Genomic DNA, 18,432 nt, shown 5'->3' with positions numbered 1-18,432 from the left:
AGTATTATATGTAGTATCAAGTGACATTTAAAAGGACTGGATAGGTTTTTTACTAAAAGATTTAATTTTGTCAAATCAACAGTCATTGTTATTTTCACCATTGAAAATTGCAGAATTTTAAATAATGCGATAAATATTGTAAACCTTTAAAGTTGAATTATTCTAAATACTTTAAGAGTTATATAATTTTCTACCAAAAAGATAATTTTTTAACGAAAGACATGAATTCTCAACCAGATAATTGAGTTTTTAATTCAAAAAGACAAATTTTCAACCAAATAGTTGAATTTTAAACTAATAAAAATCAATATTCAACCAAAAATGGTTCGTTAAACTGTCACTAAAAAAATTTATTTTGTACCAAAATGATGAATTTTCAACTAAAATTATGAATCTTCATTTGGCACAATTGAATTTTTAACTAAAAGTATCGATCTTTAAACTTTAATTGAATAGTTAAATTTTCAGTTAAAAAAATGGATGTGCAATCAGAGAGATGTATTTGAAATTAAAGTGATGAAATCTTCAATTGAAATAGTTATATTTTCAGTTTAAAAAATAATCATTTGCAACAAAAAAAAAAGAATTTTAAATCTGCAATTCGAATAGTTAAATTTTAAAGCAATTGTCGAATAAGAAGATTGATTTCTACTAAAACAGACGAACCTTCGACTAAAAAAGATAAATTTTTAACAAAAAAATAAACAATTAAATTTGTTAATTAAGTAAGTAATTTAATAATAACTCATAAAATTATTTTTTTTATAAAATTAGTAAGTATGCATTTAAATTTAATATTATAGATTAATATTATCAATTTACTTGCAAATTAAACTATTTAGTAGTCAATTTTGAATTAGAATTCATGTTAATACATCAATTGAAAAAAGTATTGAAACAGTTTAAATTATTTTTTGGCTACAAATTTTATTATTTGTTTGAAAATTTTATTGACTGAAAAATCTGTTTTGATTAATATTTCAACTATGTTGTTTAAAATTCGTCTTTTTGGTTCGAAAATTTATCATTTTAATTCAGGGTGGTTATTTTAATCGATGGATGAAAGAATCGATAAGTGAAAGCACTAAACATTAAATATTGAAAAATTGAAAATTTTTTAACTGAACACTCCTTAAATTAGAAATTCAATTATTTTCTTTTTAAATAGTTTAAACATCCTTGGAAAGCTTCAAAATTCAAAAAAATCTTTTCTCAAGATTCCTGGGAAAATAAAATATAACTTTTCAATTTAAAAAATTATTTTAAGAGAATACTTAAGAAGTTTTTCAAAGATTTAAACAAAATTTTCAAAAAAAGATTCTAGAAGATTTTAAGAAAACTTTCTGAAATTTGCATGATAATTTTTAAACTTTTCAAAACTCCTAAATATCTCTTAAAATTACTCAAAATTTGTCTACAAATGTTCATTTGTAAATTAAACATCAAAATAAAAAAATTTTACTTGCAAATTAAGCATTTTTCGAAATTTTAACGATTCCAGGTTTTCTATATCAAACAATTTAGTTAAAGATTCTTTAATTTTATACATTTGGTTTCAATTTTCTTATCTTAAATAAAAATTCCAATATTGCTAAATATTCAATAATTAATCTTTTTTTTAATTAAAAATTTACATTTGAATGGGTTAAAAATGGAATATTTTAGACTAAAATATGAATGTTGTCGAATTTATTATGAAGATCCTAATTAAAAATCTGATATCGAAACAAAAAAGACTTTTTCCGTCGATAGATGCACCAATAATTAATCTTTTTTTTTTTAATTAAAAATTTACATTTGAGTGGGTTAAAAATGGAATATTTTATGCTAAAATATGAATGTTGTCGAATTTATTATGAAGATCCTAATTAAAAATCTGATATCGAAATAAAAAAGACTTTTTCCGTCGACAGATGCACCAATAATTCATTTTTTTTAAAATTAAATTTGTTTTAAAACATCACAAAATTCATCAAAAAATTATAAATTTTGCTGAAGTTTTCATGAAGTTCCTAATTTAAAAAGTTTACATACAAAAAACGAATATTTCTGTCAAAAAATGCCTGATTACTGCATTTGTACATTACATTTTTTTATAATATAAACAATTATAATCATAAGAGAAATTTTTTATATGGTATTGTTTCGATTCCATTTTTTTTCAAACATAACTTGAAAAAACGTGTATTTATGGAAAATGGTAAAAAAAATTTGTTAACAAATAATTTGTTGATAACAAATTTTTTTTGTATATTGTCTAATATTTGAATATATTTAACGAATGCTGTTTTATGCAACTTAAGCGATTTCAACCATTTTTCTGTTATTGATGATCACCGGGAACGTTAAATAGAAAAATGGCAATTTTTTCGTCATATTTGTTTATTAATAAAAAAATTGAAAACCTAATTCAAAAATCAGACTGGACAACTATTTTAGAAATCTTATTAGCTTTTTTTCCAATTTTTTTTTGTCGAAATCGGTGAAGATTTGTAGGCTGTACGTTATTCTGAACCAAACATGTCATTTTTCTTCCCAATTTGCGGCCCTCATTTAGGTACGAAACCAAAAACTCTTTGTTTTTTTTGCAAAACAAATTTATATAGTTGAGAAACTTGGAAATACTGAAAATTTTTGAATTTATATTTTCAACCAGAGAAAAAGGATGAATTTGCTACTCTAAAAACTGCTTGAAATACTTTCATTATCTGAAATTTTAAAGAGGGTACTTTCAAATCATGACAAATTCCGACTTGAAACATGGATTCTTTTTAATTCCCGGTCAAATCAACAATAAAACAATAAAAATCCAGGATAAATTTATTCCAAACTCACCGTCTAATCTTTCTTTGTAAAGATGGTAGGCCTTGTCCCAATTGTGAAGCTTCTCATACCACCTGACTTGAACCTTCAAATCCGGTTGACTGTGCTGGTTCATCACATACTCCAAAAGACCTTCAGCCGCCTCCTTCTGCTGCAATTTATTGTTAATAGAAATCAACGACTCGTAGACGTTGCTCTTCGAGTCATTATTTCTCGAATCACCTCTCTCCGAGTCACTCTTATTCCGGCTCTTGTGAAACTCGTCCTCCTTATAATGAAGAGCTTTCGCGTAGGCTCGACAATGCATCGCCCTCTCTCCCAGAATTTTATTGTCGAGAGGAAGCGGTCCCTTGTCGCAGTGCTCCATGAACTCGGCGAGATTCAGAATCGTTTGCGTGATCTCTGGGAGATCCGGGACCATCAGTGCCTGCTGGAGAGTCTGGATCAATTCGGCACGGTAGTTTTCGTTGAGTTCCGTCCAGCAGGAGACGAAAGCGGCGTTGAAGAGATCGCGGGGAAGTTGCGAATAGGTCTGAGCCAATGCCCAACAGGACCGCAAAGCCGGGGATGGTGATTCTTTTAGTAAACCTATCGACAGACTTTTTAGCCACTCGAGCCAATCGTCCTTGGAAACCCTCCTTGTCGCCGTCCAGGCTTTCTGAAGATTCGAAGCTTCCACGTGGAGGCGCTTGATGGTCGTCGTGTCCGAAGACATCAGCGAAGGGTCTCGATTTTTATTCTTGGTGTGGCGTTGCTTGAAAAGAAGATAATCCTCGGTGTCCATCACTGATGACTCGATATCAATTTTATTCACTAAACATTCATATCGGGCATTAGTGATCTTGTGCTTATTGATCACCTTTTGAACAAGGAGGATGAAAATCTTATACTTTTTGCCGAGTTGGATTATCAGAGCGCAGAGGGTGTCCATCGCGGTGTCTCGAAGTTCCGGGCACTGATCGAGAGTTCGCACCAGAGGATGAATAATTCTCGAGGCGAAGTCGGTGAAATCGAGAGTATCTGCGAGATGATCAACAGTTTCAAGAGCGACTCTGTTCACTGTGATGGGACAGTCGGTTGCGTGGAAGAGTTTAACAATCGGCGGTAAAACAAGATGAAGATAGTTGTCAAGATTGTTGCCGAATTTCTGGAGAGCCAGGAGAAGTTTCACAGTCACTGCGCGATCCTTGCTCGAGTCGTGTGTAAGAACCCGGAGAATCTGTGGCATCAATTGTGGAAGGTAGATCTTGAATTCGGCACCCAGAGCCACAGCAATGTGCTCAACCAGAAGAATCAAGGTCGTCTGCATTGGACTATTCACCGTCCAGAATTCCTTGATCAAAGTAAAGATGTCGTCGAGGTAGTTTCTGATGTGCTGTTTCACAATAGCGATGAGGATGGCCAGCTGCTGGAAGAGATACTCTCGGAAAATCACGTCTGCTGTGCGAACAACATTGAGAAAACTGGGCATCACTTGAGAAATGTAGGGCACACATTTAATCCCGAGACTCTTAAAAATAAAAGTCACCGCCTGGACCACCATTGTATGATGCTGGGAGAGAGTTGGATCTCTGATGATCCTCATCAGCGTGGCAATCGCTATCGCTGGATAATATTCTTCGAGTGTCGATGAAGACATATTCACGAGCATTTCACTCGTTGTCAAATCCTGATTAGTCTCAGCGTCACTTTTAATATCAGCCATGGATGTAAGAGTATCGAGTTGCGAGTCAATCTGGCCCAGATTCATCTTGTGTTTGTAGGGATCGAGCGCGCCGAGCAAACCGAGCACCCTGATAGTTTCTCTTCTGATGTGATTCTGTTGCTCGGTCTTGAGGAAATTGATGAGAACGTCCAAAAGTGTTGGATACTGCATATAGGGCGTCACGACGTATCCTGTGCTTCCAACCAGTTGTCCCAAAACCCAGAGAGCTACTCCCCTTTTCTCCGGAGAACTTGCATCCACGAGCATTTCCAACAAAATCGACAAGAGTTCATCGAGCCGCTGTTGCATCTCAGCTCCGTTGACTTCAGCCAAATCCCCGATCGCTCGCAAAATCGCGAGAATAACTCCTGGATTCGGTTCCGCTTCCTTCAACTTTGGCACTAGGACTTTCAGAATTGGCTCCATGTAGGGTCTGATAAGTCGAGGAGCACTCACGACTAGATGATCCAGCATTCTTGCAGCCTGTTCTTTATTCCTCCCCATTCCCGAGTGTTCCAATTCGGTTAGGAACTGGATAAGAATTTTTCTGAGCGAAGGCATCACATAGGCGGGATTCATGGTACTCAGTCTTCCAATCGTCCTGATGGCCATCTCCCTGATTTCAAAAACCTCGTCATTCATCGCCACAAATAGAGCAGAGAGGCTCTCCGCCTGCGCCAGATGAACATCAAACGACTCGTCCAGAGACGCCAATACCCAGAATCTCACATCTGGATCTGTATCAATAATCCCAACATCGAGGAGTTTTCCCACGACCGATGAAACTGTAGTTGTGACTGTTGGACCCGGTTGATTCAGGGCGAGACGCAATAGTCGCGAGCAAGTTCTCACAGCCTCGAGACGAACTTCGGCCTGTTCCGATGTCAGAAAATGATCAGCGCATCTTCGCACGAATTGCAGAAGAGGATTTCCGTCGAAATCGAAAGTCCCGAGAGTTCTGAGCGCCAGAACTGTTGACGGGACATCAACCTCGGTCGGTGGAGCCATAATTGGACTGCTCGCATTCCATGGAGCGCCAGGATGTCTCAGAGGTTTGTGCATCAGAACCTGAGAAAGCATTCGCAATAAACCCTGTGAAATGTCGGGCTTGAGAGACGGCACATTGTGCGCTAGTTCTCTCAAAGAAGTGGTCAAAACTGGACTCAATCCAGTGGCTAGCATCGATTCCAAAAGATCCTTAACATCGGCCGTGATCGTCTGATTCACAGCGTGTCCCAGAAGAGTAATGCAAATAAAAACCGCTGGCTCGAGAGCAACTCGCTTCTTGTTAGGTGTCTCCCTCGAGGGAAGGGAGGACTTTATCGTGTCCATGATTTTTGGAAGATAGGGTTTGATCGCATCCTCAACAGCCACTGCGATCAATCCTATAGTTGTGAAGGCCGCGGCTCTGTCCTTTTCTCTGCCTTTTAAAGTCATCAGCAGATAAGCGAGGCAATCGCGAAGATTATTCTTGACAAACTTCTCCCTATTGAAGGCAGCGAGTCGTGGAAGAAGAGTCATCAAGGCGTGCTGAATGTGGAGATTTCGCGACATCCTCTGACTCATCACCTCGTTGTTGATGTCGTCCAACTTCTCGAGCATCAAACTCCGACAGGCCGCGGACTCGTGCGCGGGAGTGTGTGCCTGCATATTCGGAGCGTTTCTGGACGATATGGACCACTTGGAGACAACCGTCGATTTCAGATGAGGCATGAGAAGAATCAGGTCATTCTCTTTCTTCTGAGTGGAGCAGTTCAGTTTCTCCATGAGGGCCTCGTAGTTTCGCTCCCACTGGACATTGCTGCATCTAAGCAGCTCGTTCAGAACAAGAAGCGATCCGTGAATTCTGTCGTCCCGGTTGAATCCTCGCTCTCTCGTGTAGACATCCTCAAAACCCGAAACGATCTCGTCGTAGCACTGCTTGTACCACTGGGATTTGTGCATTTGCTTCGCGGTTTCGCGCTGAGCAGTCACGATCAATGCTGCTCGGAGAGCCTCAACGGCTCCTTCTCGAATCACAGCTTTCGGATCGCGGACGGCGTTGAAGATGACTTCGAAAAATGGGGTGACTTGTTGGAAAAAGTAGGTTGGCATCGAGACCGCGAGTTCTTTCAGGACGAGAACTGCCGCGTGCCGTTTGCCCTCATTTCGGTCACCGCCGAGCCACTCAAAGGCACGTTTCACTTCAAATTCGACGTAGGCTGCTGTGTAGGTTCCCGAGACGAGGGCCAGTCTTCCCACCGTTTTTGCTGCCAGTTCCATCACACCGACATCGCTCGATGGCAGCAGATTCCTGAGATAGTTGGCGAATCTTATCGTCCGGGTGTTGATATTCCCAACGTCGGCATTTATGAGGCAGACTATGGCGAGGATTCCACCCTTTCTCTCGTTCATGTCGGTGCCGGAGACCATCTCGAAGATGTGGTGATTGAAGTCGTCCATGAAGGCGGTTATTTCCTCTTGCGAGGCCTCCCGGAGCTCCGTTCTGACATAGACCGAAAGATCGCGAGCTGCTTTGTTGCGGACTTCCTCATGACGAGATTTTAGACGCGAGACGTATTGCTGAACTGTATTGGTCATTATGAGGCTGTGAATTTTTTAGGGCTGTTTAAAAATGTCTGGGAGCTGAAGCTGCAATCATGGTTCCTGGAAGAGGAATAATACTTTACTGTGCAAGCTCGAAATAAATAAAATTATTTTTAATGAAAAAATGTTTAATTCAATCAAAACGTTTATTCTAACAATGATTTTGCAATTTATATTTTTTTATGGTCTCTTCTTACCAATGTTTAAAAAAATTATGGTTTATTTTTTCAGAGAAATCATTCTCTACCAAAATTCATCACTTTGGTTGAATTTTTTCACTTTTTTTGTTTTTAACTGAAAATGTAACTATTCGAATTAAATTTTTGAGCGTTTTAGTTGAAAATTTACCTCTTTGGTTGCACATTAATTTTTGTTACTGAATGTATACCTATATGTTCAAATTTTGGTTGACAATTTATATTTTTTAGTTGAAAATTCATGTATTTTATTGAAAATTCATCTTTTTTGGCAGAAATTAATCTCCTTGATAGAATATCTATCGTTTTGGTTGAAAAGTCAACAATTCCTACATTCATCAATTTAGTTAAAAATTCATTTTTTCGTTTAAAATTAAAATTTTTAGTTGAAAAATTATCTTTTTTATCTGAAGGTTCGCATTTTTTGCTATAATTAATCTTCTTGGTTGAAAATTCAATTATTCTAGTTAAATAATCCATAATTTTAGTTAAAAACGTACCACTTTGTTTGAAAATCTGAATATTTGTTTGAAAATTATTTTTCTTTTTGGTTAAAATTTGTTTTTAATTTGACAATCTAACTATTTCCATGGAATAATCCATCATTTTAGGTAAAATCTTATTTCTTTGGTTGAAATAATTATCTTTTTTGTTGAAAATTCGATTATTTTAGTTAAATATACATAAATTTAGTTGAAAATTTATCATTTTGTTTGAAAATGTAGCTTTTTTCATTATTTTTTAAAACAATTTTTGTTTTAATTGAAAATGTAACTATTTCATTTAAATAATCCATAATTTTAGTTTAAAATGTACAGGGTGACCGTTTTAATGAAAGAACAAAATTCCGGGTCATTTTCTGGCTTTTCCTGCTTCGAAAATATTTTTCCTGGTCAATAAAATTTAACAAATTGTAATATAAAGCGAGACAGTAAAAGTACAAGTAATAAAAAACTGGAAGGTACTAACACTTTTCAACTGAATAATTTTAAGTTTAATGAATTTAAACTTAAAATTATGAATTTTTAACATGCCTAAATTATATAGTTCAAATATTTAGATTGAGCTCCAAAAATATAAATCCAGGTTAACATTTTCAATCATCTGAATTAAAGAATGAAAGAAATTAAAGAAAATTTAAAAATGGTCAAAATCATATTATTCAGTTATTTTAGGTCATTAAATATTTTTCAATTTAATTTTTTTTCAACTTAAAAGTTCTTAAATTAGAATTGAAATTATTTTTATTTTAAATAGTTTAAGCATCCTTGAAAAACTTTTAAATTACATTTTAAAATCTTGAGAAATCTCGAAGTAGTTTTAAATTTTTTCAAATTTAGCTTTATTTTTGAAATTTTTTCAAAACTTCTTGATAACTTTGGTTATTCGTAACGAAATTTCGGTGCAAATACTTACATCCTAATTTAAAACAAAAAAAAAGATTTTTGCAGTTTACATAAAATTTATAGATTTTTTACGAATTGTGAAAGGCTCGAAATGAATAAAAACATTTTCTTAAAATTCCTAGGAAAATTGAAAATGATTCTTCATTTTGAAAAATTATTTTAACAGAATATTCAAAAAAATTTTAAGAGATTTTCAATATTATATAAAACGACCCGGGAAGAATTTGAGGATTTTTTTTAATTTTTGGGATTTTCTAAAAATTGTAACAATTTGGCTTACAAATTTAACATTTTATTAAGTAGAACATTAAAAATTGTGACGTTAAGATGTTAAAAGCTTTTCGAAATTTAAACATTTCAAAGCTTTCTATGTCAAACAATTAAGTTTCAAACTGTTTACTTTTAAATATTTAGCTTCAATTTAGTCTTCTTAAATCACAAGTCAAATATTGCTAAATATTAAATAATTATCCTTTTTTTTTAATCGAAATTTTTTAATTATATGGGTTAAAAATGGAATAATTTGGACTGAAACAATATTTTTAATTTAATAAAAGTAATTAATTTCGAATTAATTACGAATTTGGAAATTCTTAAACTTTCAACGTATTTAGAATCGTTTTATCAAATCAATTATTGTTCAGTTTTTAATTCTTAAAGTACAGATCCATTTTAAAAATTATTTATTTATATTTACATTTGATAAAATAAAAATGTTTTTTATCAAATTTTTCAACTTCAAACGTTTTTAATTTTTAATTGTTTAAGTCTTTAAGACTGCACGTTACAATTTTTTAAATTAAAAATATAAGCTTCAAAATAAAAATATAAAATAGAGAATTTTTCAGGTAAAAGATTTTCGAATTACACATTATAAACTGAATGATACAATTAAAAAAGATATCAATTCAACTAATTATTTTTGAAACTGTTGAAATCGAACTTGGATAGATTTTTCTTCTGAAAATTTGTAAAATTCCCGGTCATTTCCCGGTTTCTCGGTTCAGCGGCCACCCTGAATTCTTGTTTTTGATTGAAAATTCAATTATTCTAGTTAAAGATACATCATTTTAGTTAAAATTTTTTCACTTTGTTTGAAAATGTAACTTTTTATTTGAAAATGAGTTTTCTTTAAAAAATGTTTTAAACTGAAAATGTAACTATTTTAATTTAATATTTAATTTTTTAGTAAAAATTTCTTCTCCTTGATTGCACATTGATTATTTTAACTGAAAATTTAACAGTTCAATTTTTGGTTCAAATTTTTTTTTATTTAAAAATTCTTCTTTTTGGAAGAATATAATTATCATGAAAATTATTTTTTTTTTTAGTTTAAAGCTTAATTATTTTAGTTAAAGATACTTAATTTCAGTTGAAAATAAATCACATTTTTTGAAAATTGGTGTTCCATCATTCTAGTTATCTCTTCGGCTGAAAATTAATTTTCTTTAACTAGAAATTTAACTATTCAATTTTTGGTTAAGAATTTTCCTTTTAAATGAAAATTTGCCTTTTTTGGTAGAAATTAATTATCTTGACTATTCCATTTTTGGTTAAAAATTTTTATTTTTAGTTTAAAACTCTACTATTTGGCTAAGAATTTATATATTTTGTTGGAAAATCATTTTTTTTAAAGATAATTTTGGTTTTCGGTTGAAACTTAAACTATTTGGTCCTAAAAGAAAGGACGAGTTCGTTAATCATCCATTTTGGACGAAAATTCACAAAGAGCATTGTCATACATTTTTTGGACTATTTTTTTTTAATTTGAAAATTTTATGTGCGGCTAATCGCAGTACTCAGACAGACAAACAATTTTTTCTGAATGAATTTTTTGGCGAACAAAATAAAATGTTTAGAATTAGAGCATTTATAAAATTTTTAAAATCAATCGAAAATCAAAATTTTAAGCCAAGCACGATATGAAAAAAGTCAAGAGAAGAAGAATATTGCTTTTTGAAAGTCCTACAAGATTATCATACAAACTCTTTGGATTGTCATGAAAAATCACAAATTTACATTTTGATTGCACAAAAAATAATCAAAAATTCCATTTTGTAGTCAAACATTGAAAATTTAAAAAAATAAAAATTTGAGAAAGAGCAACACAAGTTACGAATCAAAAAGATGCACTTTCAACCCAAAAGACGATTTTTGAACTAAAAAAATAATTGTGTCAACCAAAAATTATGGATTATTCAAGTGAAATAGTTACATTTTCAGTTAAAACGAAAAAGAAAAATAATTTTCAAACAAATATTTAGATTTTCAAATAAAGTGATACATTTTTAACATAAATTATGGATTATTTAAATAAAATAGTTGCATTTTCAGTTAAAACAAAAATTCTAAAAAAAATAATTTAAAAAAGTTACATTTTTAAACCAAGCTATAAATTTTCAACTAAATTTATGTACCTTTAACTGGAATAATCGAATTTTTTATGTTAAAAAATCATTGTTTTAGCCAAAAATTAAAAAGTTAAATAAGTAGATTAAAAATTAATGCTTAACCAAAGAGATAATATTTTAAGTAAAATGATGGATTATTCAATTGAAATAGTTTAATTTTCAATTAAAAACAAATTTTAACCATAAAGAAATATAAAAAAATAATTTTCAACAAAACAGTTAAATTTTTAAGCAAAGTGATACGTTTTTTAAACTAAAATTATTTATCTTTAACTAGAATAATCGAATTTTTTATTTAAAAAAAAAAATTGTTTTAACCAAACATTAAAAAGTTAAATTCGTAGCTGAAAAATTAATATTTAACCAAAGAAATGAGATTTTAAGTAAAATGATGGATTCTTCAATTGAAATAATTACATTTTCAATTAAAAACATCTTTTAACCAAAAAGAACAATCATTTTCAAACAAATATTTATATTTTCAAACAAAGTGCTACATTTTTAACTAAAATTATGGATGATTTAAGTAATATTTTACATTTTGAGTTAAAACAAAAATGGTTTTAAAAAATAATTTTAAAAAAGTTACATTTTTAAACAAAGTGATAAATTTTTAACTAAATTTATGTATCCTTAACTAGAATAATCGAATTTTCAACCAAAAAGAAAATTGTTTCAGTTAAAATTTTGTAAATATATGATTTTCAAACAAATATTTACGTTTTCAAACACATTTATAAAGTTTAAACTAAAATTATAGATCTTAAACTAGATAAAGTAAATTATAAACCAAAAAGATGAATTTTCAACTAAAATGGTGACTAGATACTTGAATTTTCAATTAAAAAAACTAAAATTTTAACAAAAAATAGAAAAGTTAAATTTTCAGTTAGAAAAACTAATTTATATCGATAAAAAAAAAACAATTTTTCCACATAATAGTTGAAGAAAGTAGTAGAAAACTTTTTTTTTTTAATCATTGTTATTCAATTTAATTTTGTAATTTCATTATGTAATAATTATTATGTATCTTTAACTAGAATAATTGAATTTTCAAAAAAAAAATGAATTTTCAACCAAGAAGATTAATTTCTACCAAAAAATACGAACTTTCAACTAAAAAAGATAATTTTTCAACCAAAAATGTTAATTTTCAGTTAAAAACTTCATGTTTAACTAAAGAGATAAATTTTAAATTAACATTGTAAATTACTCAACACGAATAATTACATTTCAATTTTAAAAAATTTCAAATATATCATTTTCAAACAAATATTTACGTTTTCAAACACAATTATAAAGTTTCAACTAAAATTATAGATCTTAAACTGGATAAAGTAAATTTTAAACCAGAAAGATTAATTTTCGGCTAAAATGGTGACCAGATACTTGAATTTTCAATTTAAAAAACTAAAATTTTAACAAAAAATAAAAAAGTTTATTTTTCAATTAGAAAAATTAATTTAAATAAAAAGAAAACAATTTTTCAACATAATAGTTGAATAAAGTAGTAGAAAACTATTTTTTCAAATAAAAAATCATTGTTATTCAATTTAATTTTGTAATTTCATTATGTAATAATTATTATATATCTTTAACTAGAATAATTGAATTTTCAACAAAAAAATGAATTTTCAACCAAGAAGATTAATTTCTACCAAAAAATACGAACTTTCAACTAAAAAAGATAATTTTTCAACCAAAAATGTTAATTTTCAGTTAAAAACTTCATGTTTAACTAAAGAGATAAATTTTAAATTAACATTGTAAATTATTCAACACGAATAATTACATTTCAATTTTTAAAAATTTCAAATATATCATTTTCAAACAAATATTTACATTTTCAAACACAATTATAAAGTTTCAACTAAAATTATAGATCTTAAACTGGATAAAGTAAATTTTACACCAGAAAAATTAATTTTCGGCTAAAATGGTGACCAGATACTTGAATTTTCAAATTAAAAAACTAAAATTTTAACAAAAAATAAAAAAGTTAAATTTTCAATTAGAAAAATTAATTTAAATAAAAAAAAAAACAATTTTTCAACATAATAGTTAAATAAAGTAGTAGAAAACTTTTTTTTTTAAATCATTGTTATTCAATTTGATGTTGTAATTTCATTATGTAATAATTATTATGTATCTTTAACTAGAATAATTGAATTTTCAACAAAAAAATGAATTTTCAACCAAGAAGATTAATTTCTACCAAAAAATACGAACTTTCAACTAAAAAAGATAATTTTTCAACCAAAAATGTTAATTTTCAGTTAAAAACTTCATGTTTAACTAAAGAGATAAATTTTAAATTAACATTGTAAATTATTCAACATGAATAATTACATTTTCATTAAAAATTTTTTTAAATATATCATTCTCAAAAAAATATTTATGTTTTCAAAGTTATAAAGTTTCAACTAAAATTATAGATCTTAAACTGGATAAAGGAAATTTTAAACCAGAAAAATTAATTTTCGGCTAAAATGGTGACCAGATACTTGAATTTTCAATTTAAAAAACTAAAATTTTAACAAAAAATAAAAAAGTTAAATTTTCAATTAGAAAAATTAATTTAAATAAAAAAAAAAACAATTTTTCAACATAATAGTTGAATAAAGTAGTAGAAAACTTTTTTTTTCAAAAAAAAATCATTGTTATTCAATTTGATGTTGTAATTTGAAAAACATAATAATACGCTCTCGAAAAAATGCCCTGACATTTCCAAGTTTTCCTCTTTAGGGGTTGCTCTCAAATTCGAAGAATTCAAAGTTTTCACCTTTAAACACTTTTCTCATCAATGATTGAAAAAAAATTATAAAAAAAAGCTTTCAATAAAAAAATACAAAAAAAATAAAAATAATAAACAGTCGCATATTGTTACTTACCCAATTATCCAAAAAATAAAACCGCCGACCTTGCCATTATTTGTTTCAAGTTTTAGTTAAATATTCGCTCCATGTATTTAACCAACCTGGAACAAAATACTACAATAAATAAAAATATTCTTGCAAAATTCTCGATAAATAATAGGGGAAAAATACCTTTAATTTTTGCGCAATTGCGTATAAAAACGATTACAACTATATAGGTTATCCTTTGATCGCAGGGATCGCAGGTTAGAAAAATACCACATTTGCGCACGTGACAATAGTTTCACTCTATTTGGATAAAAAATAGGAATAAGTTTCCACAATTTATTTAATTGTTGTGGAAATAACTTTCATTGGCCAAACGTTTAACGGAGAAGCATTTTTGCATTGTTTACAATTGATCGCACGACAAAATTGAGCAAAATTTGTCAAAATTTAGGAGCACGGCCCAAAAACTGCCCAGCCCATTTGGGATTTCGCCAATCATATTTTCGTATTCTTGTCAAACCTTCTTGTGATTGATCAAAAAAATTGTGACGCACATGCGCAATTTCTGACGCATTATTTACATTCCTTTTTTAAAGGAAGTGTTGATAATATTTTTATGGTACAAATTATTTATCTGTGTGCAGTGTATCTTGTGTTTTTGTTTAAATAATTGCTACAATTTTCAATAAAACGGATAAAACTTTAGAGTTTTGTTGACATAACCTACAAATCGGCAAAATAGTTTTCCTTTCTTTCGGAGTAAATATTCGCGTATTGAAAGAAAATATCGGCAAAATTCTAAAATTTCCAAGAATATTGCGACTTTTTGCAATTTTCTCAAATTTAACTGCTGGATGGACCAATTGTGAAATAAGTCGAACGGAAATTTCTACGCGAGTTCTGACGCGTTTAGCGTCGAAAAATTTTGAACCAAAAACCGTTTGAAGTGTGGTTAGCTCGATGGCGGTTGACAGTGTGTTTATCAAAGACAGTCTATAAAGTTTATAAATCATTCTCGGTAAGTTTTGCAACATTAAGCAACAAAAATCCTGTAAATATCGAACCTTTTTAATCGCCTTTCTGACAATCAATCACTTCCAAGTAGACTTTTAGTTGAAAAAGTTCATAAATATGAAACTGGAGAATGGACTAAAGTTCGGCGAAACTAACAAAATATTCTAGGGTTTTAAATCTTCTGGCTGAACTTTCTCTGATATTTAGAAAGCAATTTCGTGTCAATATTCACTATTTTTCATCAATCATCAAATCTTTTATAGGTTATTTATCCTGTTTTTATTTATCATGGGTTGGATCGTGTTTGTCAATAACAAAACATTTTTTTTAACAAACGTCATGTGGGTTTCTTATTAATTTTGCAAATTGTTTAACAATATCAGACAATAGTGACACAAATTTCAGGACCTAGGCTATAAAAAAAGGATAAAATGAAATTTTTAACTTTGTGTTTAGTGTTCCGGAAGTTGTATAGAAATGGTGCTAATTTTATGGTTTTATGCATTCTTCTCAGAATAAAAATTGAAAAATATGTAGGCAGGGATTAAATTGTGAAAAATGTCTTCAAAATACGCAAAATATTTTAGATAAAACATGTAAAATGTGATTTTTGTGTCATAGATTTGAAACTTGCTCCAAAATTTCAATACACATTGCTTATATCTGGTGATGCTGCCCAAAAAGTCAAAATGAATTATTTTTGTCAAAAATTCCACAATTACATATTTTTGGTTGAGAATCCTTCCCTTTTTCGTTGAAAAATCAACTTTTTTGCTAAAAATTCAAAAATTTGGTTAAATCGTCCTTTTTGGTTGAAAATTCAACTTTTTTGTTACAAAATTCTTTAGATCGAAGATTTATTTCTTTTTGGAAGAAATTTCATGTTTTTTGGTTAAAACTGCGAATATATATATTTTTTATTATTAATTTGTTTTGGTTGAACATTGAACTACTTGGCTGATCATTTTTAGTTTTTAGTTTAATTGTTTTTTATTTAATTTTTTGTTTGGTTGAAATGTCAACCATTCTATTTTTGGCATAAAATTAATTTTTTTGGTATTATTTTTATGAAAATTCAACTGTTTTGATAGAAAATTCGAAATTTTGGGTTGAAAATTCTTTTTTTTTGTAGAAATTCGATCATTTTGGTTAAAAATTAAATTTTAATCTTTTTCAGTTGAATTGTTGAAATGTTTTTTATTTCAATTTAATTATTCGTTTTGTTGAAATATCAACCATCATATTTTGGGGTTAAAATTACTTTTTTGTGTTAATAATTGTATTATTTTCTTACAAACTCAATGGTTTTGTCAAAAAATTCGAAATTGTCGATTAAAAAATCTTTTTTTTTGGTAGAAATTCGATCTTTTTTGGTTAAAAAATTCAATTATTCATTGAAAAATTAATCTTTTTTAGTTGAATTGTTGAACTGTTTTTCATTTAAATTTAAATTGTTTGGTTGAAATATTTACCATTAAGTTTTTCCTTTAAAATTAATTTTTCGTGTTAATATTTGTATTATTTTGTTTGAAAATTTCAACAGTTTTGTCGAAACTTCATTGTTTTTGGGTTGAAAATTCATCTATTTTTGGCAAAAATTCCATCTTTTTGGTTAAAAATGCAACTGTTTTTTTTTGAAAATTTATCTATTTTGGTTGAAGATTTAATTGATTCGTTAATCATTTTTTTTTAGTTGGATGCAACTTTTTTTTATTTATAATTGAAATTTTGTTTGGTTGAAATGTCAACCATTATAGTTTTGGATTTGAATTAATTTATTGTTGTTTAAAAATGGTGTTATTTTATGGAAAGTTCAACAATTCTGTTTTAAAAAATCTACACTTTGGGCAAATACTTTGCTAAAAATTCTTTAGTTAAATTGAACTGTTTTTTTTTATTGAAAAATAACAATTTTGTTTGCATGAAATATCAATCATTGTATTTTTGGCTTGGAATTAATTATTTGTTTTTAAAAAGTGTTATTATTTTGTTGAAAATTCAATTATTTTGTTAGAAAATTCGTCTCTTTGGATTGAAAATTCATTTCTTTTGGCAGAAATTCAATCTTTTTTGTTTAAAAATGCAACAATTTCTTTGAAACTTCATCGGTTTTTGTTGAAGATTCAACTACTTTCCTGATAATTCGCCCTTTTCAGTTAAATTCAATTGGGTTTTATTTAAGGTAAAAACTTTTTCAGTGAGAATTCAGATTTTTGGTTGAAAATTCAATTATTTTGGGAAAAAAAAGAATTTTTTTATTGTAAATTCAGATTTTTGGGTTAAAAATTTTACTAGTTTGTTAGAGAGTTCAACTATTTTTAGTTAAAAATGGTATAATTGTTAACAAAAAGTCTACTATTTTATTTTTGATGAAAATTTATATTATTTCCTTGAAACTTTAATCATTTTTATGAAAATTCTTCTTTTTGTTTTAATAATTCTACTATTTTTATTGAAAATTCACTTTTTTTTTGTAGAAAGTAGATCTTTCTAGCTTAGAAAATTCCAATATTTTGGTAGAAAATGAACTATTTGGTAGAAAATGCGTATTTTTGCTTTCAAAATGTATCTTCTTTGGTGGAAATGAAGTATTTTTTGGTTAAAATTAGACTTGCTTCGTTAAAAATGATTTTTTTTTGGTTTTTTAATTTTAAATTAAAATATTTTTTTGGTTGACATATCAACTATTAAAATTTTTGTTGAGAGTTCATCTTTTTTAGTTCAAAATTCCTCTTTTTTATTGAAAATTCAACTGTTTGCTGAAGAAGTCATACTTTTTGATTAAGAATTCAATTATTTGGGTAAAAATTAACTTTTTTATTGAAAGTTCATATTTTTGGGTTGAAATTCGACTTTTCTTGTTGAAAATTCAAGAATTTTTTAGAAAGTTGTTAGAAGTTTATTAGAAATTTTTTGAAAATCCAACTGTTTTACAAAAAAAATTGACCTTTGGATTGAAAATTCCAATATTTTGGTAGAAATTTCGACTAAGGTTGAAAATGAAGGTAGAAATCTCGTTTTGAACTCAAAATTGATCTCTTTCGGTGGAAATTTAGTATTTTTTGGTTAAAAATAGAACTGTTTAGTTAAAAATTAATCTTTGTTGGTTTTTTTTTGTTGACAATTAAAGTTCTTGCTTAAAAATTAATTTTTTTCGTTCTTGAGTAAAGAAGACTTTGTTTATTGAGAAATCAACTCTATTGTTGTAAATTATTCTGCATGGTTTGAAAATTGATTTCTTTTTCTAGAAATTTCATCCTTTTTAGTAAATAATTTGTTGTTGAAAATTGAACTGTTTTGTGGAATTTTTTGGGGGGTTGAAATGCACTTATTTTTATAGTTAAATTAATCTTTTTCCGTTGATAATGAAATTGTTGAGTTGAAAAATTGTAATTTTAAATTGATCTTAAATTTTATTTTTCTTTA

At 28.6% G+C, this 18,432-nt stretch overlaps 2 protein-coding genes across 2 annotated transcripts in view; one reads left to right on the top strand and one right to left on the bottom strand.

The window, feature by feature from the left end:
* The window catches only part of LOC117174143 (serine/threonine-protein kinase mTOR), a 40,495-nt gene extending 26,049 nt beyond the window's left edge, over positions 1–14,446 (bottom strand). The window contains exons 1-3 of the mRNA XM_033362954.1: positions 14,176–14,446; positions 14,020–14,105; positions 2,836–7,174 (exon numbers count right to left, since the gene is read on the bottom strand). Of these exons, the coding sequence (XP_033218845.1) occupies positions 2,836–7,108 (4,273 nt within the window). The 5' untranslated portion in view covers positions 7,109–7,174; positions 14,020–14,105; positions 14,176–14,446. The remainder of the gene's footprint in view (positions 1–2,835; positions 7,175–14,019; positions 14,106–14,175) is intronic.
* A 489-nt stretch (positions 14,447–14,935) lies between these two features.
* The window catches only part of LOC117174226 (kinesin-like protein KIF20A), a 57,592-nt gene continuing 54,095 nt past the window's right edge, over positions 14,936–18,432 (top strand). Inside the window, exon 1 of the mRNA XM_033363100.1 lies at positions 14,936–15,010. The gene's annotated coding sequence lies outside the window, so the exon portion shown is untranslated. The remainder of the gene's footprint in view (positions 15,011–18,432) is intronic.

The sequence above is a fragment of the Belonocnema kinseyi genome, chromosome 6 (genome assembly GCF_010883055.1).
Source record: "Belonocnema kinseyi isolate 2016_QV_RU_SX_M_011 chromosome 6, B_treatae_v1, whole genome shotgun sequence".
Classification (NCBI taxonomy): Eukaryota; Metazoa; Arthropoda; class Insecta; order Hymenoptera; family Cynipidae; genus Belonocnema; species Belonocnema kinseyi.
Note: the sequence above shows the minus strand (reverse complement) of the source record. Positions and strands in the feature narration are given on the sequence as shown.